General features: G+C 42.6%; 1 protein-coding gene across 3 annotated transcripts; it reads right to left on the reverse strand.

Annotated features, from left to right (window-relative positions):
• Positions 1-1,353: 1,353 nt before the first annotated feature.
• Positions 1,354-23,323, reverse strand: PANX2 (pannexin 2). 3 transcript variants are annotated; one of them, XM_079304317.1, is made up of 5 exons: positions 22,134-22,272; positions 13,776-13,906; positions 13,292-13,344; positions 5,016-6,467; positions 1,354-3,169 (listed from the first exon to the last, which is right to left on the reverse strand). In XM_079304317.1, the coding sequence occupies exons 4-5, from the start codon at positions 6,289-6,291 to the stop codon at positions 2,808-2,810; spliced, it is 1,638 nt and encodes a 545-aa protein (XP_079160443.1). In that variant the 5' UTR covers positions 6,292-6,467; positions 13,292-13,344; positions 13,776-13,906; positions 22,134-22,272; the 3' UTR covers positions 1,354-2,807. The 3 variants fall into 3 exon arrangements, with proteins under 3 accessions (XP_079160443.1, XP_079160441.1, XP_079160442.1); XM_079304315.1 differs by lacking the exons at positions 13,292-13,344; positions 13,776-13,906 and adding an exon at positions 22,817-23,323 and having other exon boundaries at positions 22,134-22,423; XM_079304316.1 differs by lacking the exons at positions 13,292-13,344; positions 13,776-13,906 and adding an exon at positions 22,817-23,323 and having other exon boundaries at positions 5,016-6,520; positions 22,134-22,423.
• Positions 23,324-24,858: the final 1,535 nt, after the last annotated feature.

Raw genomic sequence — 24,858 nt, forward strand, 5'->3', positions numbered from 1 at the left:
AGTTCTGAACTATAATGGTTTTAATTCATCTAAAAAATTGCAGTGGAGTATTTGATTCATGTCCAGAATCTATGTGCCATTGCTTTCAGGTGACTCTGAGTGACTGGCAGTGACCCATCAGGCCAGGCACAGACCTTGCCTGCAATCCTGTCACAGGTGATGCTCCACTCATGTACTTGGATGGAATGAGACCCAGGCTATGCAGGTGTAGATTTGCTATTTAAAACCAGGCCAGTGCCTTTTCCCAAGGCTGGAAGGAGACAAGCCAGCAGGAGCCATGGCAGTCCTGTCTCCCAGGACTGAGCTCCATGTCCCCCACCAGCTGTGTGCCCACTGCTCCGGGACCTCGGGGTGTTACAGCCAGGTCCTCCAGCTGTCCCCAGCCCTCTGCCCTGCTGCCATGCCTTGCTGCCATGGTGCTATTGGGCTCCTCAGGCCAAAGAGGCCGTGCAGCTGGGCACAACTGAAGTAATGTAATGGTGGCTTTACATTATGTAAATTACAGGTCCCCCATACTGCTTATCATAAAATCCCCATTGTATGTAACAATGTGTGATGGACTGAACTTTGCTTGGATGGGCTGCTTGAGCTCTGCTATTGTCTCCCTCATAACATGGGACTGATGAATTAAACAAAGCATTTTTATGCCAGATAAGGTAAAAGGCTGTTAAGAAGCCTATCCTGCAGAGAAGGGGTAATGCTTTTCCTCATACCAGTTTCCTCCCCCTAGTTAAGCTGACAGCATAAAGCTCCCTTCCAGGGCAGGTGTTGGGCACTCACACAGAGACCTGAAGCCATTCCTTCCTAAGGAGGCACAACTGGCACAGTCAGAAACCTGGCCAAAGAAGCAGCCATGTCAATGGAAACCATCAAAAGACCCCCAAAGAAAATCCCTCCCTGGGGGAAGTACTGGGGCATTCCCTCATAAGCCTGAATGTATATAAGCTGTCAAACTCTTTGTTGTGTGGGTGCTGGCCTCAACAGAACAAGACTGGCATGATGACTTCAACCATGAGCATCAAAATTGCAACAATCAAGTCTTTTTGCTGGATCCACGGGTGGTGGCATCTTTTCTCCCCACTCTCTACTCTTGTCCTTCTCTTTCTTTCTTCTCCTTATATTGTTTCTTTGTCATATTTTTATAATTGTATAGAGGAGAACCAAAATGGCTGCGTGCCTCCTTTTCAGTGCAACCAAATTGTTCTAAAATAAACTTGCCTTAAAAATGCACATTGATCATTCAGTGTCACATTACTCTAATCCACCCCAAGGGATCTATTGACAAGAACCTCAGTTACCCTGCTTTAGAGGTGGAGTGTAACACTAAGCTAGGAAGTAGTACACATTAAAATATTCAGAATAATAGGCATTTATTTTCAGTATTATTTTCATTAAATATTGGTATAATATATCCATGTCTGAGGTAATAAATTAAAAATAAACTCAAGATTCAGTCCCATATTTGTGCTGCATATTTTTTCTACCATTATACATAATTTTGAAGCAAACACACACAGTCTGTAATTCTGAATGCAGCTAGGAATATTGTTTTAACACAGTCACTTTTTGTTTCACTATCATTTTGCTGAGAATGGTTATTGCATGATACACTTTTAATAGACGTTTTAGTTATACTAGAGTTTTCTATTAAATCACACATATTGTAATTATATAAGATGGGCATGAAGATGTGCTTTGAGCCAAGGATGGCAAATATTGGATCAGTGATAGCACATACTGCAGGATTATTGTCTGCCTTCACTAGAGCCCAGATCCAGCAAAGCCATTTCAGTGTGTGCTTAGTTTTAGACAGGAGTCATTTCAGTGTCATCCATGGCCTTAATTTTTGCTGAATCAAGGACTAGCCAAATCTGTAGAACTAAATTAATAGACTTCTTTAACTGTGTGTTATTTGCAAACAGGTTTGCTGGTTTCATATTTTGTAAGATATTTTGTAATGACCTCTGTAAGCTTGTTTGTATCAGTGAAGCACCCATGAAAGTTTCTAACCTGGTTCATAAATACACTATGAAAAAATAAGCAGCTACAATGACTCTCTGTTCTACACATTTTGTTAAAAGTAACACCTGGTTTGAAAAGTTATTAAAGTAATTTTTTCCATGGTAAAATATATTTAAAAAAATAAACTCTTAATTTAATCATCTTCCATCAAACATATAAGCATGTTAAAGGGCGGGGCATACTTCAGGTATTTTCATTTATAAATGCAAGAGATCGAGTGTATCGATCTTTTGCACTTAAATGCTGGTGGTAGTAAGGCCCTTTCAGCTAAGTCTCCATCAAGCCCAACATCAGTGAGCTAAAGAAACAAACAAACACAAATTTTGCTTGCATATAACTTTTTCATAATCCTGAAATAAAAGAAAATAAAATCCTCCCTGCTTAAAAAAGAACTCTTATTTCACTGCTGCCATTAAAAAGTACACCTCACCTCCATGTTAACTTTAATCAGTGATTCTGAATGCAAAGGATTTAAACACTCACTAAAATTGCTGTGGCACACCATTAGACTCTTAATGTTCATAAATTGTGCTAATTCCCAGTTAAATCAGGAAGCTATAGTTTAGAGTTAGAGCTAATGGTTGTCTTAGTGTTAAAGGTCTATTTCCACCAGATTCTCTTTATTCTATTTTGCAAATGACTGACAGTGCTTATGACGTGATCCTGAAAAGCCGTTTGGTGCTGTTAGCAGAAGCTACAGTCCGTGGGCAAGCTCTCCATGCTCATGCAGCGAGGGCATTGCCGGGGCCGTGGCCAGCGCCGCCGTGCCCGGCTGGCCCGGGCTCTCAGTACTCCACCGAGCTCACCATGGCCATGGGCTCGTCGAACGTGGCCAGCCGGATCTGCTTCGGGGTGGGCATGGAGAGCATCTCCCCGGCGTCCGGCGGGGAGTGGATCCCGTTGTCCATCACGGTGGAGACCTCCTCCTCGTGGTCCTCGTACAGCGTGTTGATGTGCAGCAAAGGGTGGGCTGGGTTGCAGCTCAGAGCGGGCGTGGGCTCTGCCTTGACCTGGTTCAAAGCCATACTGGTGGCAGCAGCAGTTGTGGCTATGTGGTTGTGGTTGCACGTGACAAAAGCCGCAGCGGCAGGCACAGTTCTGCATGTCTCGGAGGAGTACAGGATCTCTTTTGCAGGATGAGGGGTGTCTGAAAAAGAGCAAAACAGATAAAGGACAGGTAGTCTTTCACCATTCCAGTCCATCAGAGAGCAGTGCCCCGAACCAATAAAAGTCATTGGCAGTCTTGCCACTGATTTCAGTGGGATCAGAACAGGATCCCAAACTGAATTTTCTTGGGACCTTTTGAGAAATCCAAACAGGACTGTTTCAAAATAACAAGGTTGTAAGCTCAGGGAAACAGGACAAACAAGAAGTGGGGTTTGCAAATCTCGCTCTTTTTTATGCATGCTCATGCTTCTTTATGTGAATGGTATTTTTGTAAAATGAAGAAAAAACCCCAACTGAAATGCACATTTATTCCCCTCTACAGTCTGGCCAGTGTTTTTAAAACAGTATGATTTAATGTTTTGACAGATGTAATGACTATTGAAATCCACAGGATGGAATACAAAAGGCATTGATATTTTCAATGGGAAAAACTAGTGGTTACACATTGTAAGCCACTTCTCTTTAGAAAGAACTCAGCAATTTGTCATCAACTGAAGTCTCTTTCCAGAAATTGTAAGTCTGCCTTACCTGATGGACTGCAATGTAGGTCTAACTCAAAAACAAAGTTGAAAATTTTTAATATGAATTGGGAGTCACAGAGTCCCAAAACTTCAGTAATTATTTTTTGCCCTTAAAATATTCAAGCACTAATTTAGATGAAGGTAATTGAACCAGAAAACCCCAGTAGTTTTGAGGAGTTGGAATCAGAGCAGGTGACTGGATAAGGAATGCTGTAGAACAGCTCACATGCACATTGGGGAGTTGGAGGGCTCTAAGGAGCACAGGGATTTGGAAGTGACAGAAACTTTTATACCTCAAATCACTTCTTTGCTGGGCAGTGGGGTGACGGTAGAGGTCAGTCTGTCGAAGCCCAGAGGGAGGTCTTAGCTTGTAATGAGATGAGAGCCATTGCTTTAAGTACGTACAGATTTTTCTGTAACTTCAACTGCATAGTGCTTCTTTCTTATGTCAGTAGCTTACAAAAATAAACAAGAAGATATCTGTCTATCAGTTTATCTACTGATCTATCACTTTTCTTAATGTTCAAATGGCTTTCCTCATCACCCTAGCACTTAGCAATTACTGATATATTTGAAATACTCCTTTGAGTTAAGTGACAAGCATTACAAGACACACAGGGAACTGAGGCACAGAATGAGCATCTCCTGTGAGGTCACAGAGGAAGGGAATGGCAGAAATCCTGAATCCCTGACCAGCACCCACACTTAAGAACATCCATCCTCTTGTCCCCGTAACACAGGGCAATTTAAAGTGTGCATGAAGAACAATGTTAACAAGCTGAGCTTTGATTTTCTAAGTGACAAACATATGCCAACCCCTAAGTTGATAGTCTAAGAGATCTTTTTTCCACAGCAACTTTAACTGCCATTCATAGTCTCCCACACACTCCAAAGGGGCTGTTACTGTTCAGGGTACTGGTCATCCAGTTTCCTATGACTGAAAATAAGGCAGGTTTGCAACGTGCCAGGTGCTGGTAGAGCAGGAAGGGTATCATGGAAGCCAAACGCTTCTCATTTCCTTGGCAAGGCATGACCCCATTTGTAGTTGTGAAAACCTGCTTACATTTGAAACATTACCCACACCAACAGCCTGTTTTGTACAGCTCTACCTCTAATAATCCTTATCCTCCATTTAGTTGTTAAAGAGAGAGAACCTCTGTTTCTGAGACCTGCAAGCCTTGAGATTACTAGCTATCCCCAGATCTAGCAAGGTAGGCAAATAGTCCAAATAAACTCTGAGTTCCTTAAGATTGCTATGTAAATTATGGCCTATGGAGGTGATATGGGCATTATGGCATACTGTACCTTTGAGAGAGGAGGTAACATGCACTACAACATTCTCTTCTTGGTTTAAAAATCCACCCTCTTGGCTTTTTGACGTAGGCATCGAGGGGATGGCTTGAACCTCTGGCTTGGGTTTTTTGCTACTAAGTATATATGGATGAACATCCAAGGAAAAGTGCCGTGTGTGCTTTTTTTCACTGCTTGTGCTTGGGATGGCGTTTGGCTCGCTCTTATGAGCGGAGGATTGCTGAGAGGTTTTTGCAGCAGACTCCAGCAAAGGAGCTATAAGGCTGTCTGTCGCTGTTTTTCTCCGCACAGGCTTCGGTTTATCCGGCTTATGGTTCTCAACCTTCATAATGGCTAACTGCTCCTTGAACGGCTGGGGAAGGGGGTTGGTGGTCGGGATCCATTTCATCTTCTTCCTTGGTCTCTTAATGATGAGCTGTTCATTAGCATCAATGTCTGCTGGATCAACACTGGGGTCGATGGTCTGGATCCCCGAATCACGCATGGTTGGAGTGGCATCGTGATTGGACTGGGCCAATGCTGCCAGCAGCTGGCGCACAACGTTGTCGTACATCAGATCACTTTCATTTGTAATAAAATCCAGGCGGTTCAAGGATTTTATGTGGTCCCTATTTTCATTACAAAACATGGCCAAAATATTGATATCACAAAACTGGGACTTCTGCCACTGTTTCTTGGTCTTTATTCCAACTTTGTTCAGTTTATCAAATATGAAGTTAGACTTGCGAAATATGAAGAGGTGAATCAAGTTGATGAGGATTATCAAGTTCATGAAGCAGAGGAGAACGATATCTACACCAGCAATAATCCGCTGGAGCTGGACAGATGGCAGCTTACAGTTCACTCTGATGTGCAATTTGGAACTGCTCGTTTTGTCTGGAGGCTCCCCTAGTGCACATGTAAATTCATTTTGCTTCTGTGTAGCATAGTAGGTGGATAAGTATGTGATTGGTATGATGCTTAAAAAGATGATGAACAGATGTCTTGCAAGATAAAGTTTAGCTAAGAAGTTACTTCGTCCTCTTCTTTCCAGATATTTCTCAAACAAGTTCTGCTCAGGGCTTTTTTCCTTCTCTGCATTCTCAATGATTTCTCTTTTCTCTCTCTCGGTGATCCCTGGACCTTTGGACTGAATCTGTTTCTCTATTTTGGGGGCCCGCCCTTCAGCTGCACGGTGGTAGCAGTTATCGATCTCCTGAAGCAAAAAATTCAGCTCTGAAGTCAGTCGAGTGGAGGCCAGAAATTCCCAGCCCAGAGCTGGAATGTACATTATCCCAGCAAAAGCCAGCAGTGCATAAGGTAGGAACTTATGCTCAAACAAGGAGGGCCAGTGGCTGGCATCAACTCCTGGCAAGGCATCTTTTAATTCTGTCCAACAATATCCTCTGGCATACAAGGCTTGATCGCGGGTGAAGTTGTGTGGTGTGTAACAGTATATTGGCTCCTCTGTATAACAGAGAGAAAAGTCACTGCTGTGCATTTAACCTACAAAAGGAGCTCTGGAAAATAAACATTTCAAATTATATCAATTTTATTTTACTGTATCCTTACATGACCATTAAGCCCTCCACATCCAGCTCAGGCTGCACACATCCTCACAAACCCTATGGCAAAACTATTTACCTGAAAGCTTTAGAATGAGCCTGAGGTAGAAATACCAGCAAGAAATGCATATTTTGGTTTAATGACTTCTCTGAAAACAATATCCTAAGCAACTGAGACTGTAAAGCTAAAAGACCTGATATTTACTACAAAGCCACCAGCTGATGGTGTTCCATGCAAATGCTGAAAATTAGATGAAATTTAAGGTTTATCCCAGCTAAACATTCTTCTAAATAAAAAAAAGTTAGCTGCAGCTTAAGAAAATATTTTTAATAACTATTAACAAAGTCAACCCATTTGATATGGTAGACAAAACTCAAGATATACAAGGATTTAGCCAAATGTATCCCTCTCAGCTAATACTCTTGAATTAAAGTGTGACTAACCAGGACAGAATCTGGTGTGTTAACTATTTATCGGTATGAAAATTTAATTCTACATTTGAAACTGTAACTTTAGGTTTTTTACACGTGTAATTAAATGCAACTTGCCATCAGATACTATTACAGAAGAAACTAATACTGTGGATCAAGAAAGAAATCAAAGTAATAGGAGAAAAAGTATAGCAAGGGTTATTAAATTCACAGTGATGCTATTTCTCTCTCAGGGAATGTTTCAGTCATATTCTGCTGGAGGATGGAAGGGTTTGACAAAGGAAATTACATCACATACTTGCCTATTTTAACACTCCTTCTAAGCATTTGTATTTTATCATCATCATCAGGGTGTTGAGATTAAAGATCCTGACCCACTAGATAAATTTGGTTCTTACATGATCAACCTTTTTTCTAGCAATACATGAAAGAAAGAGAGAAAAACCTGTGAAAGCTAAAGCAGCATTAATTTCCCAAAGAACAACCATTATGAAGACACCCTATTCAAAGAGGAAAATCGTGATTACATGTTTTGACAGGTAGCACAAAAAGAAAATATTTTACAGTGTTCTGGTACACCTTTAAAAAACTTTCCAGGATGAAACCCATTGGAGTAGGCATGCTCTCTTGACTTGAGAATTGTTCAAGAACACCAAGCCTGCACTTACTCTAAATGTGGTCTACAATTCAGATCAATAACAGCTCCCTGGAAGAGCATGGTGGCACTGTTCTCTTTATAATAAGAATGAAAACAAATAATATCATATTGATAATAATAAATAAAATATTAGAAATTAATAGGCAGGCATTTCTCCTTAATCTTTCTGGCTTAATAAATGACTCCTTACTTGACCACTAACTTTTCACATGTGAGCAAATCAAAAGTTAGTTCTTTGGTGTGGAGGTATAAACCTCTTCTGTGACCTAGAGAAAATTAATACTACCAACTTAAACAGATTTGACAAAATAAATGCTGCTACTCAAGACAGCATGTAAAGTAAGTATGCCCTGTAAATTCTTTAATGTTGCTTTTGAAGACTATTTTTAAATGATCTAGCTTCAATCTCAGAGGATAGCTTAAAGCACTCCAATTTAGACTATTTTTGTGTACTTACAGACATGTGGAACAAGAAAAATGCACACTGATTCCCTTGGTTTTGTAATTATGTGGCCTCCCAACACTACCCATGAAGGGATGCATACAAAAAATTCAATCTCCTACTATCAAAGAATTATTGTAGCATTTCCCAGGAGACCAGACAAATTCCTGTGTAAAAATGTTCCCATGGGGTAAAAAAAAAGGCAAAGCAGAATGCTGTATTTCTCAAAAGCAAAATTTTTCTGAATTGGGTTTCTCTAAGTCCAGTAGAACTTTCCAATATAAAACCAAGTTTCCTGTGGCATACATGAGCTCATTTCTCCTAGGTCTCAATATGAAAAATACTTGGGAAAACAGCAGCAAGTATTGTTACAAATCAGCCATAAAGATTATTTTTGGATTCCTGCATCAGTTACTGCTATCAAATAAACTGACTAGTTCTTTCAGTTCTATTCACTGAGACCCAAAAGCTCAAGTGACTTTTGCCAAAATTGTATATATATAGAACAACAATCCAATATCTTATTACTTTATAAATGAAAAAAAAGAAACAAATTAAAATGTCTTAATATTTTAAATTTCCATTGGACAGGCCACTGAGAGACTAACTGCACTCCATCCATTGCCACTGCTTTGGTGAAAAAAGTCTAAAGAGCTTCACAACTTCCAGCTGCATTACAGACTGCAAAATTACGCTGTTCCAAACAGTAGGAAAAGCAAATGTCACTTTAGAGGAATTTGTTCTCTTTTCCTCTGTTAAACATGTTTTTATATGACCTAATTGTCTGTGAGGTTGTAAAAGATCTCTAATTTATTTGGCCAGCTGAGCATGGTGTCCCATTCTTACTCAATGTTTGGTACCTTGTTGCTACTAGTCCAGTATTTTCGTCTTTGCATATTTGCAAAATTGGCCTGATTTCCAGTGTATGACATGTAAATCCCAAGACCCTTCAGACAAAAACAAATCCTCTGTGAAGCCAGTGGGACTTCTGATAACTGACTGAAGTGGAAGCAGTGGGGTTCCAACAAAATTTTGTTTTTTCTAATGTAGAATCACAGAATCACAGATTGGTATGGGCTGGAAGGGATCTTAGAGATCACCTAGTCCCAGTCCCCCTGCCATGGGTAGGGACACCTTTCCTACACCAGGCTGCTCAAAACCCCATCCAGCCTTGCCTTGAACACTGCCAGGGATGGGGCTGCCACAACCTCTCTTGGCATTATCCTTGAGCTGTATTTGCTGTCAGAGAATGACATAAATTTTGGTAAAGTTATTCTATGGGGATATTTAGCTTAACCCTCTCATCAGGACTTGACTAGCAAAGCATTGCATCAGACTTGGATGCTCATTCTTCTAGAAAATGGCCCAGACAATGGAGAAGAGAGGAATTCCCTTCTGAAGTGATTCAAAGCAGAGGACTCATTCAGCTGTTGCCTGGATAAAGAACCTGTCTGTCCCCATTGACAAGAGGCTGCCAAGCAGGACCCACACCAGGCTTTGAGTTACCTTTTGTGAATGTCAGACAGTGTCAGCATTAACCTGGCATTTGACAGACACCCTGAAGGTGTCTGATCCAGGTATAGTAGGGTATGGGACTGTTTCTTCTCCACTGCAGCCTGTGTCCACTGTTAATTAACAAAAAAGAAAAGCACCATGTCAGTAACTAATCCTGCTATCAAACCTGGCAATGGTGTGCAGCTGGATCTTAACATGCAGATCTGATGAGGAGAGCAGAAGAACAAGTTGTTCTCACACACAAAACTCACTTAGCTGTGAGACCCCTGCTTAACTGCAGTTTCAAGAAGACACAGCAGATTTTTTTTGTCTTTACAATGTTCTCCTGATAGGTAAATAGCATAAAAAAAAGGTTGCAATGGTGTTAAAATCATAGCTCTGATGTTGGATCATGCAATATAAAAAATGTATTTGCTTTTAACTATATATTCATAAATATAGAAAGTTTCTACTGATACTCTTCTTTCACCCTGAAAATTCTTAAGCAGTTTATGAAGGTCCTTTTTCAGGTAACTATTCCAGCCACCATGAAACACAGCTTTTTCCTGAGATGCCAGTTTGCATATGGCAATGAAGTAAAGTGTTCTAAAGAAAAATTTTGAAAGGCTTAAGGAGCATTACTATGGCTGAGTGGATTGGTCATACTCTCAATGTTGTTTAGTCTAAAGCCCATAAAAATAATGTCTCTCTGCTCCTTGAAAGAGATACTCCTAATAATCACTACTTAATTTTAATTAATAATTAATAGTTGAAAAAACCAAGTCTTTGATGGTAATATATGATTTTTTTTTTTTAATACCAACTTAAGCCTAAACATGCACACTAAGAAGTTTCATTTCCCCTTTTTTCAATATGTCATATGTTTTCAAGAATTGTACATAAATACATTTTATCCTGCTCACTACACACCTAAGTAGCTTCTAAAAATTTTCAGAACTATCCTCTAGGATAAGGTATGAGACAGATCTCACTGCATTTTTCAGACATGCAATCAAGATGAAATAAACAACACAGAATTACTTAGTTGTGTAATATAACTGATTGTGTTATGCCACTTGAAAAATTAAAATCCCTTGGCAGCTAAGTTTTTTTCAAATGCTCCATTCTGTAACATCTCACCCCATCCCATCATTTTAAGTGTTATTTAAACAGAGAGAAGTGACTTGCTGGAGGTACTGTGGTACAGAAGTCATACCTCAGGGGAATCAAAGTGCATGGCTGCAGAAGATACTCAGGGTAGGGAGAGGGATAAAGGAAGGGGCTGTGTCAAAAACCTCTTCAGAAATAATCTAAACAGACAGTATGGAAAGGAGTGAAGTCAAAGCACTGAAGCCAGGAGCTGTCAGTCTGCTACTCACAGAAGAGGCTTGCAGAAATATCTGTGGGCTTCCTGCAGGCACATGCTCCCACTCCTGCTGTTTCCAATCCAAGGTCACCCCCCTCCTTTCAGGGGCTCCCCAGCCTCCATATGCTTTAATAGACATTCAACTGTCCTCTTTGAGGGGCCCTGAACTAAGCATCATTTTTCAGGCTGCAAGTTCTAGGCATGAAAATATGTTAGAAAAATAAATCTCCCACTAAATTTCAAACTGGAGTTAGAATACTCCAAGTTTTGGATTCCTCAGGAAAGGGGCTGGAATGCTGAGGTTTGGGGATGGAGCCCTTGTAAAACTTCCCACTACAGAAATGAATGTCAGATGTGGAAGTGGAGTTACCAGTGGAGAAATCTGATGACTGCTGTTCCTAGACCATTTCCTGAAATTATACCCCAATGCAGAATCACAGAAATGCTGAGTCCCATATCCCACCCAAAACAGGGTCAGGACTGCTTTCAGACCAGCTTGATTTGGGCTTTGTCAGTCTGAAAACCTCCAAAGACAGGAGCTACTCAACCTGCCTGTGCATCCTGCTCAGGCAGGGACAAGCCTGACTGTCCACAAAGTGAATTTTCATCTTCTTTAGGTCATGTTCAGCAAGAAAGGATGATCCATGCAGGAGTAATTGTTTTCATTTTTGAGAAACGGCCATTTCAAAAAATGAAAGCAATGGCTGTTGCATTGAGAACACATCCAGTAAAATACAGCTAGAAGGCTTTCACAGACACACCAGTGGCTAGAGCTCAGGCAGCAACACTGCATCTCACCTGGAGGAAGAGATGCCAGAGTGTGTGTGTGTGTGTGTGTCTGTCTGTCTGTCTGTCTACACCTGTGCATTTGCCCATCTATAATAAGAAACACTTGTTCTAACAAGAAATGTGGCCTGGTTTATGGGACACCAAAATGATACTGGCAAGAAGATAGAGTGAGACTATAGATATGCATCATTCTCCATTGTCTATTCAAAGCTAAGATTTTACAAGTCTTTCTGGGAAAGTGAATGAGTTGCATCTAACACACTCACCACTTAAAAATAAAGATAACAGTGATAATCTCTTAGCATTCAAAGCTATAAAAAGTCACACCTGTTTGTGAAAAGACTGAAGAAACTGCATGCATTGGCATTTCCCTTAATGTGATTACTCAGTGCACAAAATCTGGCACATGCATTTCTTTGAAGAACTGATGCTGTAGTTATAAAGCTTCTAAAATATTATTATGAGCAAAATTTATTTGAGTAAATGTGGACAACACATTTAGAGTGTTTTGGTAGGCATTACAAAAAAAAGAAAATATTAATAATAAATAGCATATGCTCCCACATAACAGGGCAAATGATTTCTCTTACCTATTGCATTCCCAGTGGAATAAAGTATATTTGCTAAAATATAAACCATGATAACAAATTGTATATGCCTCCTGTGACCTCCAGCTTTTAGAATTTACTCTACATAAAGAAATCACACCTCATTAATCTTCCCACTGAAATGCATTATTTAGCATTCCAGTGCAATAACTGAGTAAAGCAGAAGAAACAGTAAAATTTTCCAACAGCATATAAAATAATGAAATTGTTTTGAGAAAATATAATACAAAAATGTAAAAAAAGATGAAAATTCTTGTACTCGCTACACCAAAGAAAAGGTAAGTACAGCTCTTGTGTGAAGATTTCTTCAAGGATCTAGTAAGCATTCAGCATGACTGCCACCACCCACACGGGGTACAGGCAGCAGAACAGTGAGCAGGTGCTGCTCATCAGGCTGGATCTCTCCTCTGGACAAGTGCCTAAACACCCTTGCTAGGACCCAAGCTAAGCATCAGGTGAGTGTATTGATAACTACATTTACTGAGTTAAATATCCTACAGACTCACCCTAGCCCAGTGCTCTCTAGCAGCTGGCATTCTGCCCTCTTGAAGAGAGCTGCTAAATCCTCCTCATTCCTGAGCTCAGCCTGCCTGTGAAGATAAGCTGGCAATCCAGTCAAGATCTCTGAAGCACCCCTTGTGCAGCCCTCTCCACTTGTCCCAAGGAGAAATTCAACATTTAGGTAGAATCTCTGAATCTCCCTGTCCATCACTTCCCAGTACACACATTTCTAACAGACAAAATAAATTAGAAACTCCTTGAATTCAGCAATAAATGGCAGTACTTAACAAGGGTATTCTTTATCATATTGCTTTGTGGCACATACATGTAAGCAATCTGACATACATCCCTCATTTATCTTGGGTACTAAAAGGATTGACAAGAAAGCAGGTAACAAACTGTTTATTTTTAGAAACAGAAATAATTTATTTAGTACTTTTTCAGCAATTTTTATATGGAAAAGAAGAAATGTCCTGGATCCTCTTCTCTCTGGAAAAAAATGAATAAAGAACATTTATATTACTGAAGTTAAAAATGTAGTCTAAGAAAATAAAATATTATCTAAACAGTATAGTCTTCCATCCCAGTCACACAGTCCACAAGGAATATGCAACTCCTTTGCATGATTTTAACAAATGCTAGCTTTGAATGATTTTAACAAATGCTAGCTAATACCCAAATTAAATGTCAGCAGAAGGAAAAACTCAATTTAACTGGTTTATTTCAACCACTTTATTTAAAGGTTAGAAAATAGTGCAGTGTAAGGATGGATCCCTAAAATTAATTTTGTGTCATACAGTCCTATTTAACTCACTGAGTTTACTGATATGAATAAGAAAACCTCCATCAAACTAAGCCTTAACTTAGCAAGCTAATTATATATTACTAGTTTTACTGAAATAAAAAACCAATACCTTTACCTTTCTTAGGGAATATTCTTTCCAATCTGAATACAGGTCCCATGCCCATGAAGTCTTCCTAAGGTACAAATTTCTCCATGATCAGCAAGGTAAGGTAAGCCTTTTTTGCCCAATCTCTGAAACCACTTGTCCTGTTTAAGAAAAAAATCTTGAAAAGAAGGTCCCTAAAAAAATGAGATAGGAAACCACTGCTCCTATTAGGTTTTATTGGCCTATACTCTGTAAGGATTAGTCATAATGAGTGAGATGTAGATAAGCAATTTCAAAGATTGACAGGTAATGGGTCACCCATAAGGGGAACAGCAGTGCAAGGGTAGCAGCAGGTCTCTGTATTTCCAATTTGGGTATTTTTGCCTTGCAGGACTGCTGCTTGGACTGCATATATTTTGGATCTGTAGAATCAATGAATTAGCAATGCACTTTTCTAGTGTATATATAAATTTACAGAACCCTATTCCCTGTATGTAATAGACCCTGGCTCTTCTAAAAGTAGGTGCTGTGCTCATCCTTACTGACAATCTGAGGCTTAAGGTTTTGTACACCTGCCCAGGTTAGTCAGGAGAAAAAAGACACCTACTCCTGCTTGTCTGGTATGTTAGAAACAGCAACTCTTATGAGGAAGGTGCAGAAACACTCCAATGAAATCCCTTAGGCTGCTCCTATAGAGGAATGTGTCCTCAGTAATGAGCTGCCATCCAACACATGGTGGCCATGCAGCACAGTGGTAAAGTCACTCAACAGAGAGCTTATTTACAGTGGCTGGACTATTGATGCCCAGATTTGAGGGAAGGTTAGATCTGAATTTAAAGGAATGTATTAATGTAAATATAATTAACAAAATTCAGCCATGCAGTCAGTACTACACAAGAGATCTGAAAACCATTTACCTCTAAATTTGGCGCTTACATGAGGAGGTAATTTCAGTGATGTACAGATCTTCTGCACAGGAGAAGTAGTAAGTTGTGAAAATAATATTTTAATGTTTTGCAGAGGTCAAAAATCGCCCTCTAGAGATGGAACCCCAAAGCAACTACATGCACTCAGACAGTATGATAATGTGGACTGCAGTAATACCTGAAGTAAACTGCAATAAATGTTGAAATGAAATGAAACATGAAAATCCAGTGAAATCCACGATACATGAACAATGGTGGCTTCTTAAACCCAGGGTCTAGTAAAAAATTAAACCACAGGAAGCAACAGGCAACAGCACGTTTGGTCTATTGCATTGTTATTATTTAATGACTAGAAATTAAAAGGATGGCATATTGAAAAAGAAGAAAAAGACCAACAGTTAGCTCATTAGGTAATAACATTATTTTAATAACATAGAATTTAGAGGGCAGAGATGGCTGGACTACTGCCTTTAGAAAACTGATTCCTCCATGTGTAGAAAAATTGGGTTTGTGAAGTATCAGAACTGTTTTGATTCATCACAGAAGAGACAGAAGAATCCACCACCCGAGGGTCTCAAGGGCTCTGCCAGTTCCAGTGTGGAGGTCTCCTGACCTCCTGAAGAAAACATGGATCTCACAGGAGATAAAGTATCTCAACTCAAAATGTGATATAATTACTTTATCATAAAAGTAAAACCCTCCAGAAACAGTCACTGAGCTGCAAAAGCCACACCAGAGATCTCAGCACCTGGCTGCAGCACTACCCATGAACTTTGAGTCTGCATGGCAGGCTTGGTGCCACTGAAGAAAAGCAAATAAATTCCCAAAGCCTGTTGTCATTGTGAACAGCTGCACTTCCCCATTCAAATGCAGGAGTACAATACATGCCTGGGACAAAATCCCCAATGATGCAAATACGTGCCCTGATTTCAATGTTTTTCTTAGAATAAATCCTGTATCGTGAAAAAAAGGGAATCTATAAGAATTATGCCAGTCTAGTGTGAAGCTATTCAGCTTTTGTAATTAAACATATACACATACTGAGGGTGTCCACTGCAGCTATTTTTAACACTGAGAGAACCCAAGGAACTCAGTGATGATGCAGATTCTTCCTGAAGACATTTATAGCTGTAAGAAACCACACAAGCTGAAATTTCCTCTGCATCATGGATGCATGATTCCTACCTAGAGACAACAAAGAGCCTCAAACACTTCAGAGTACATTTGAAAAACAGTCTCAACCTTACTCTTTATTTATTCACAAGGTTTCTGATTGATAAAGGTGAACAAATTAAGTAGCTCTTAAACAAAAATATTTTTGACCATCTGTTCAAATCTCTTGATTATCTGAAAGCATGTAGTAAGTTAAAATTCATCCATATTTAGGACCTCTTCCACATATGGCAGTTGAAAAAATGAAGGGGTTAATAATGCAATCAGGTCATTAAAGACATAAAAAATGATGATGTATTGTGTGATATGATGATAATATGTTGATGAAGTCTGAAAAATGAAATTTATGACACGAAAAATATCTGCAGTTACTAGGAGCTGCAGTGGAGTGAGGTATGGCTCATGCATTTCCTCAAGAATACTTTTCTAGTCACCATTCACATGTGTAACTGCAAATCTTTAAATGATCAAAACTCAGAGAGTCCCAGCTAGTGTATCTTTTGCACACCTCGAGTTTGTATGTGTGTAAACAACCCTTATCCTTTGGGAAAAATTCCATGAGCAATGTGAACAGCCAGCAGCCAAACTGCAGCCAGGACTTTAGTCCTTTTAAAAAATGCATGCTAAAAAAGCACTTAAGTGGTACTGTGACACTCCTTAAATTCTCTTTTCTCTGCTAATATTGCCTCAGAAACAATTTCTGCACTGGTGTCACCAGTTTGTCATACACTAAACAATCTGGCTCTGTACTCTGAGCACTAACAAAGTTACTTGGGAAAATGCCATCTTCACTTTCTTTTAAGTGCAGTTGGAGAGAAAAAATGGAAAGTAAGATCAAAAGCCATCTATTAGGTAAGTCACCTAAACAAGCATATGCAATTATTCTGACACAATTCAAAACAGAAATACAAATTAGAAAATTGACCAGAAATACAAAATAAAATTCCATCTCATAACATAAAAATCTGACATATACTATTTCAAACATACCATAGGGTATGTTTCACCCTATGTACCATAGGGTGGAAAGTAAAAAAGACATTGAACTCATGCATATACTGTATTACACAGTAATGTAAGCATTGCTTATGCAAATGATTACAAATCAGAAAATAAAACATAAAACCTTGAACTGATACTTCAGTCATTAGACAGTTTCCTTCCATTGCTTCCTTATGAAAATTTTCTAGCAGAAGGATGGTAGAGGGCTGAACTATACAATTGCTAAGAGACATAGAAATACAGCATTTCTGAGCAACCACTTTTGCATTTTGTAGGCACTGTTTTAAGAACCTAGCATGAAAACCAATGCCAAAGCTTGGCTTCTGACTAAAGTATAAAAATCAACTGGATGAATGCTTTATTTTAATAAAATACCAGCATTTAATAGCTTGGGTGGGAAAAACAAACATGACTGCAATACAGAAAGAATAATTCACTGTGAATAGAAAGCATGAGGCACTGTAGAAGAGGGATATGATCTAGCAACACCTTGACAACATCAGTTTGGAAACCAAAGTATTTCGAAATTGTGAAGATAATACAACAAAACCAGCAATGTAATCTTCTTTGGAACCCACCACTATCTAGTCCCTTACAGAGAGAACTTCCCACAGACTTATTGATGGGGCTGTTTCTGGAATATTTAAACCACTTGCAAATAACACGAATTGATGCAAAAGAACTAAGAAGCACATCATGGAAGCCAAGTGTCTCTTAATTTACTGGATTATAGAAGAGTGTCCTGGAAGTTCATCCAATGCCATGAGACACTTGATACAAAAGGCAAAAAAGGGGAGAGTGAAGGATAAAAAACACATGGAACATCAAACAGATCCACCCCAAACTGGCAGTCTAACACTCCCTTTCTATCACTAAATATAAACCTAAGGATGACTTAGGTTAACAAATAAACACTTTCAATAAAAAGAATCCCAAAACTCTTATTGTAGGAAAGGGAACAATCCAGCAGGCTTCAATGCAGCTAAAATAGAAAGACAAAAGTGACAACCTATACTAACAGACATAAAATTTGCTTTACCACCAGGCAGTACCTGGTATAGTCACCTATTCATTCTCTGGGACTGTGCAGTACTATCAAATCTGAACTCTCTATCCCTATTGGTTATATTTTATTTCTAGTTTGCACAGGAACTGTTGGGAAATAAAAAGCTAGGTATGAGAAATCAAACCCCAGGAGAGTCAAATACAAGCATGGATCTCTACAAAGCACTGCATACACATCTGCATGAGTGCTTCAGAAGATGCCTTAGACTATATAGGGTGTGATGGGGGTTATGTCACTGTTCTGACAGAATTTCAAACACATTTGCTCTCATATTTAAATTTTAAAAAATCAGTTATCTGTAAAGCAGTAATTTTCAAACAAAAACAGAGCAGACCAAAGTTCCCTTGGGACCACCCACTGCATGCATTGTTACCTCAACAAGGACTCTGCTATTGCAGAGGCTTCCTTTAGCCTATGCTGCCTTCTGAGAGCCCTGTGACTCCAGGAAACTCTAAGTTAAATATAGATTCCATCCACTAGGTGAGAGAAAAATCCCTCAAAAACTTTATTATCCTCAAGGTTACCATACATTGGCCTCTTAATAGATGTTTAATAATATGCCAGTTTTATGCAAAGTCCATTCATGGGTGAGTTCTAGAAATGGAAAGAATATTCATTCTTCTTTTATGAGTGCTCATGTGGGCTTTTGTTGTGCTGGGCAGCTGAGTATTGTTCCTAAATGGCTTTATGATGATCTTACACTCAGTAAAAATATGGCTCATGGATTTATTTCAATTAACTTTCTAGGGGCGTCCTGTCTAGAATCACACTGGTTTCCTGGAAAAATAAAGGAGAATTAGGAGACTCAGAAATGACACAGCAGGAGGTTAGCTAGGTAACCTTCTTTCCTCCTGTGATAAAACTTCAGAAAGTGGGGGCTATTTCACAATATGGGCATAGTACCTGCTAAGCAATTAGGTCTTGCCTCTTAAACTCCTAAACCAGTAATTTGTCATTTAGTTTCTCAAAAAAGATGTACAGATCAAGGGCAAACAAATCACTTTCATGAAGAGCACACGCATTTACCTAAGCAATGACTATGCCCATAGCATTAAAGGAAGATAACTAACTAAGTAACTTTATCTTCAGCCACAGGCAAAATAGAATATACACTGTATTATGCTACAGACATAATGATTTTAAGGTTGTCAATTTCAGTCTTTAAATAAACACCACACACTTTCTTTGTCCTCTGTTTTAGGGCTTTGCATGCTGCTTTCAGAAGCATGTATGAAAGCAAAGTTCAGTCCTTCAACAGAGCAGCCTCTGGCCCCAGAAGACTTACTGCTGCTTGGGACTCCCATCTTCCCAAGGTGGTGGGGTGCCTACTGCACATCCAGAGCAGGACATTCACCCTGTGGGACCAAGGAGTTCCCACTACACTTGTTGGACTGACTGTACAGTTGGTCTTGACTGCACTTTGAGCTACACTTTGCACACATATAAACTCAAATGTCAATCAATGAGATGAGAGGCTCTTATTTCCTCTACCCACTGATCATGAGGGTTCTTCCAACCCTCAACAAAAGAGTTTTGTGACAATTACATTTTCATGTCTTGAGTGCACACACCATTGTTCCAAAAGCTTTACCAATACTGATTAAGTAAGATGGTACAAACCCCAGAAAAGGGGTTGTTTTCAGTTTAGTGGCATGATGGTATCTTCACATGGCTTGCACTAGGTATCATTAACTGAATGAGGAATAATGGCAAGTATCAGACAAGCACACAAGGGCCCAAAGCAAAGTCTGGGAAGCTACTATGATATTCTCAACCAAAGGGCAGTAGCTATCTTACTCAATTTCATCAGCAAAGTTTGCACCTGCTTAGCTACTATTTAAATTACACAGAAGGAGTTGTATCCAAAGCAAACAAAGTTAGATTTTTTTCAAGATTGGTGACAGTGTATGGGTGAAACAACACAAACTGTAGAATCAGTAGTAAGCATGAACGCAGCTGAACTATTGTTATTACCAGGGTCAGTATCTCTGGACATGCAAAAGTAAAAAAGTCTGAGTAAATACTGTTTCATTAAAAGAACAACACCCGATTAATATCACATTAAAATTAATGTAAGTTTTGCTCTTGTACTCTGTGGAAGCAGAACTGAACTCACTAACCTGGAACCCTGCAACTCAAGACTAAAAAAGTGTCTATTTAATTTTATTAGATCCTTAGGGTTTTGCTATTACATTTTCTTGCATAATTTTTTCTTTTTCTCATATTATTTTTATATCTTCAGACCATCTGAACAAACATGACATCATATGAGAGAACAGCATTATCCCACCTTTTCCCAGAGACATAAGGGTGTGTTTTGAGTTACCTGGTAAGTTTTGTCCTGGCAGGACACAATAGGCTACTGATCTCTATCTTACTGGGTCAAATCACCATACACAGCTCATAAGAAGACATAAGAAACATTGCTTTTAGTCCTTCTGAAAAACAAATCTGGAACACAACTGTGAGCCTAGATAATAATCTTCCACAGCACAAAATAAACTCAACAGCAGAAATATAGGCAGATGTGAACAAATTCAATAGGCCCTCTTTCTTCCATATGTTTGTGGACTACAGTTTAGCCTTGCAGAGGGACATCCACTATGTAAATCTGAGTCTCAGACTTGGTACTTCCTCCACGATCTGCAGTCTCAGATGACTTCTTCACATGGAGCAAGTACTGCTGTCTGGCCAAGCAGTGAGGAGCAAGGGGCTTCTGCTAGCAACCCTGCACTGTGGCAGGAACACACATCAAGGGGCATGACCTTGCCTGCATCCAAGGCTGTCTTTAGGCTTGCTGAGATTCCAATCTGTACATCTCAAACATTATGGAAGCATGGAAGCATGCACTCTCGTGAGCTGCTGTGGGATTGCCTTTCTATTAGCTTAGTTCTCTACAGAGGAAATGATCACAAAACTTTTGCATTCCACAGAGGGGCCTCAAAGGTGACCTTGAAACCTGTCTTTCAGTTGCTATGAAAAGCCAGTTTTCATGTACTCTGTAAACATGGTTCCTCCAAGATACTTCCAGAAGAGCATCCAAAAGATGAGGATCTTATTAAATAGGGCTGAAGATCTTGAGTTATGTAACTATTTTACTAAAAACTGAGGTAGAGTTGAAAAAAAATTAACCATAATTAAGAAATATCTCCAGACTCCATTTACAAGCAGTTGTACTTTAACTTTACCTCATAATGAAAAAAAGTATGAAGGATTGGAAGTCAACCACAAAGTAGCATGAAAAGCACCTGATTCTCATATGTTTAAACTGGTTAAATACAGCCAATTCTCACCAATTTCACAAGCTGCAGAGTGCCAGATCAGTCCTGTATATTAAAGGGCTAATAATTTCCCATGGATTCTCAGTATGGAGCTTCAAGGGACATTAAAAGCAGTCATGCACTGGCAGCTATACTCATCAAGCCTACAATCCACGCAGCAAAACAATGTTTACACACGTGCTAGTGGCCCATAAGGTGTTGTAACAGTTTACGGCATTAGTAAGTTCCAAGGCTCACCAAAACTTGACCTTCTGAGACTGGTGGTGATGGGCACTCAAACCAGGCTTTTTAATCTGTTACCAGTTTATGCGAGATGCTGACCCTCACCAGAAACAGATACCAGTGACTTCCACTGTCACAATATGGCAAAGCACACTGCATGGGGCTCCAGGCATAGTATCCATAGTATCTCCACGAAAGCATCATCAGCCTCTCCCTGGCAGGCCAGTTAACACTGACGCTGCAGACGCCTGAAGTAACATCAGGGCAATGCTTGACATCAGCCAGGATCCAGCTGAGGATCCACCTCAAGCATTAACCTGCTCTGGCACTCACGCCCGCTCTCACCCGCTGCGGGGCAATGGACACCGTCCCACGCTACTCTGCCTGCAGCTCAGTGACCCGGGGCTGCTCGCCCGGGGGGTGGCCGGGGATCCCTTCCCACCTGCCAGCCAAGACAAGAGACAGCAGCTGTCCCCGGCAGGGACCGGCCAGGAGGGCGACCCCGCTGCCCTGCCCGCGGTGCCAAGGCAGCAGCTCGGCTCTGCCCGCCAGGAGGGGCAGCGGCCGCCTCCCGGGCACAGGTGGCCCCGGGCAGTGTCCTTAGCCGCCCTGCCGCTGTCCCCAGCCGCCAAGGCGAGCCGTGGCTGACATCTCTCAGCACCTGTGGTCTCGTTCAGCGGCCACCGGGACACGACCCTGCCCGTCCTGCCGCCCTTACCGGCAAAGTTCTTGGTGAAGACGAGGGTGACGAGGAGGATGGGGATGAGGACGGTCCCGATGGTGACCACGCGGTCGAAGGGCAGCTCCAGCTTCAGCTGGAGGAGCAGAGCCGCCAGCGCGCCCGCCTTGTCATCCTGCTGCCCCGGCAGGATGAGCTCCTTCAGCTTCTCGCCCGCCAGCAGCGCCGTGGCCATGTCGGGGTGGTTATCGATGATGTGTTGCATAAGCGGCGGCGGCGGGCGGCCTCACGCCGCCGGGCTTCCCCGGGGACGGGCGGCGCCGCCCGGCCTGCGGGGACAACACCGACAGCGGTGACGGCGGGGCCGGGCCGGGCCGCGCTGCCGCAGCGCCCCGAGCGCTCCGCGGCCCCGAGCGCTCCCGCCCCGCCGGCCCGGAGCGCAGACCCCGCCGCCCCGGAGCGCTGCGGGCGGGCCGGGGCCGCCACCCCGGCGGCAGCGGCAGCAGCGCCGTGCGGCGCTCGGCAGCCTCCCGCTCCCCGCAGCCGTGCGGAGCCGAATCACGGGAGGCGGGCGGCGACACGAGATGCCCGGTGACAGCTGTGCCATTAAGCGCTGCCTCTGCTTCGCAACCCGTGCTGTACAGCAGCGGCGCAGCAGCCATGCAACCAGGCAGACCGGAGCCGCCTCCCCAAGTGCTGCAGACAAGGAAGGGGGCATTTACCTGGCAACTTCGCTTTCCTCGGCTCCCGGGGGATGGTGAACAAAATCGGTGGCCGGTACAGAAGAGCGGAAGACGAAAATAAACTTACACTGGACCTTCCTGCCGAAAAAAAGGTCCCTGGACGACCACAAATAATGAAATCGCTCCGGGCTCGGAGCGGGAGGTGGATGATGTGCTGATGCTCGTTACAGCAGCGGGCGGCTGGCTCTCGCATGGAAATGCCCGCCCGCACCGAGCAGCGACAGCGTGCCCAGCAGTTCAAGAATCAAGAGGGGGCTCGCAGCCGTGGGGAGGAGGAGGAGCAGGCGAGAGCAGCCCGGAATGAAGTGCGGGAACGCAGAGGTCGCTGAAGGCACGCCAGCCAACAGCCGGAGCGTGCGGGGCCGGGCGCGCCGCGGCAGGGCGGCCGGGAGCGGCGCGGCCGCAGCAGCCGGTGCGGCACAGCCCATGCGGGCTCCGAGCGCAACACGTCGCGGCGGCCCCGGCCCGCGTCCCCGCAGAGCCCGCGCGGGGCGGCACCGCGCATGCGCCGGCGGCCCGGGAGCGCGGGGGCAGCGGCGGGTCCGGGCAGGGCTCGGGGGCAGCGGCGGGTCCGGGCAGGGCTCGGGGGCAGCGGCGGGTCCGGGCTCGGCTCGGGGGTAGCGGCGGGTCCGGGCAGGGCTCGGGGGCGGCGGCGGGTCCGGGCTCGGCTCGGGGGCAGCGGCGGGTCCGCGCTCGGCTCGGGGGCGGCGGCGGGTCCGGGCTCGGCTCGGGGGTGGCCGCAGGACGGGACCGGCGCCCTGCCCTCTCCTGCCGCAGCCCGCACAGGGGAGCTCCCGCGGCTTAGGGAGAGAGCGGGGAGTGACGAGGGAAAGGGAAACCCTCACCCAAGCGGCCCTGAAGGTCTTGGACCTGCGGGCACGTCAGGATCCAAGTGCTGCCAATAGAAAGCCCTTCCAGATGCCGCCTTTTTAAAGCACATGTGGAGTGACCACACCTGGCAGAACAGCCTAAGAGCAGAGCACTTGCCAAACCGGCAGAGGCCAGCTTCCAGCCACAGCCTCTGATACTGTCTGCACAGAGATGGCCAGACCTTGCTGTCCTTCCCTGGATCGCGCTGGAACGGAGCATCAACGCTCTGGGAAGAAGCTGGACCACACAGCATCAAAGGAGGCCATGTGTGCTGCATCATAGCTTGCAGCAATGGTGTTCAGAGAAAAGCTCAGGTCACAGATACTGCTTCTTGACTTGTTTATGGATTTTATATTTAGCAGTACTTAGATAAAAAACGGAGATGAACAAGTATTGCTGATATTTCTCACAAAGATTTACAGTTGTCATCTTCAACTCACATGAGTAATGCAGGGATTTTTATCTTTGCCTTGAAATTTGTTTCCCTGGTCACTGTGAACAATATGTTTATTATTCTAGTTTAAATACTGAGTGCAAGCTTTAAATAATACTTCTTGGCAAGGGTCCTTCCATCCAGGCAGGGAGATAATGAGCAAGGCAAGAGGCACGTCCTGATGGTGACTGAGCAAGGATCCCAGGCAGCAGACACAAAGCTGTCAGTTCTGCATGCTCCTGAAGAGTACTGAAGATCAGAAGGCAGTAGAGCCTAAACCTGAACCTGTAACCATCACTCGTTTCATCTTCCCTGCTTCAAATCCTCCCGGGGCTCTGCCTCTGCCGGTCTCCTGTAAGGGCTGACAGGCACTATCTGCCTCACAGGCAGAAGGCAGGGAGGAGAGGTACCCTTTTCTCACCCCTTTGTCCAGTGGGTGCTTGTGATACAGTGCAGCAGAGTTCTTGGTCAACAGCTGTACCCTAGGTAGGGCAAGGTAGGAGGCAGAGCAGTGAGGATCCTGATGTGGTGAACTTGGGAACAGAGTACAGCCTTCCCACAGCTGAGGAAACGTAGGGACAGTTTCTGGGTCACAGTTCAAGCCTCAATAATCCTAGCTATCTGTGATGAGGGACAGATACATCAATTTCTCTTGCTCTAGCTGTATTTGGACTACATTTGTATTTTATCAGCCTCTAATATACAAGCTTTCTGTTTC

This window comes from Erithacus rubecula (assembly GCF_903797595.1).
Source record: "Erithacus rubecula genome assembly, chromosome: 4".
Lineage (NCBI taxonomy): Eukaryota > Metazoa > Chordata > Aves > Passeriformes > Muscicapidae > Erithacus > Erithacus rubecula.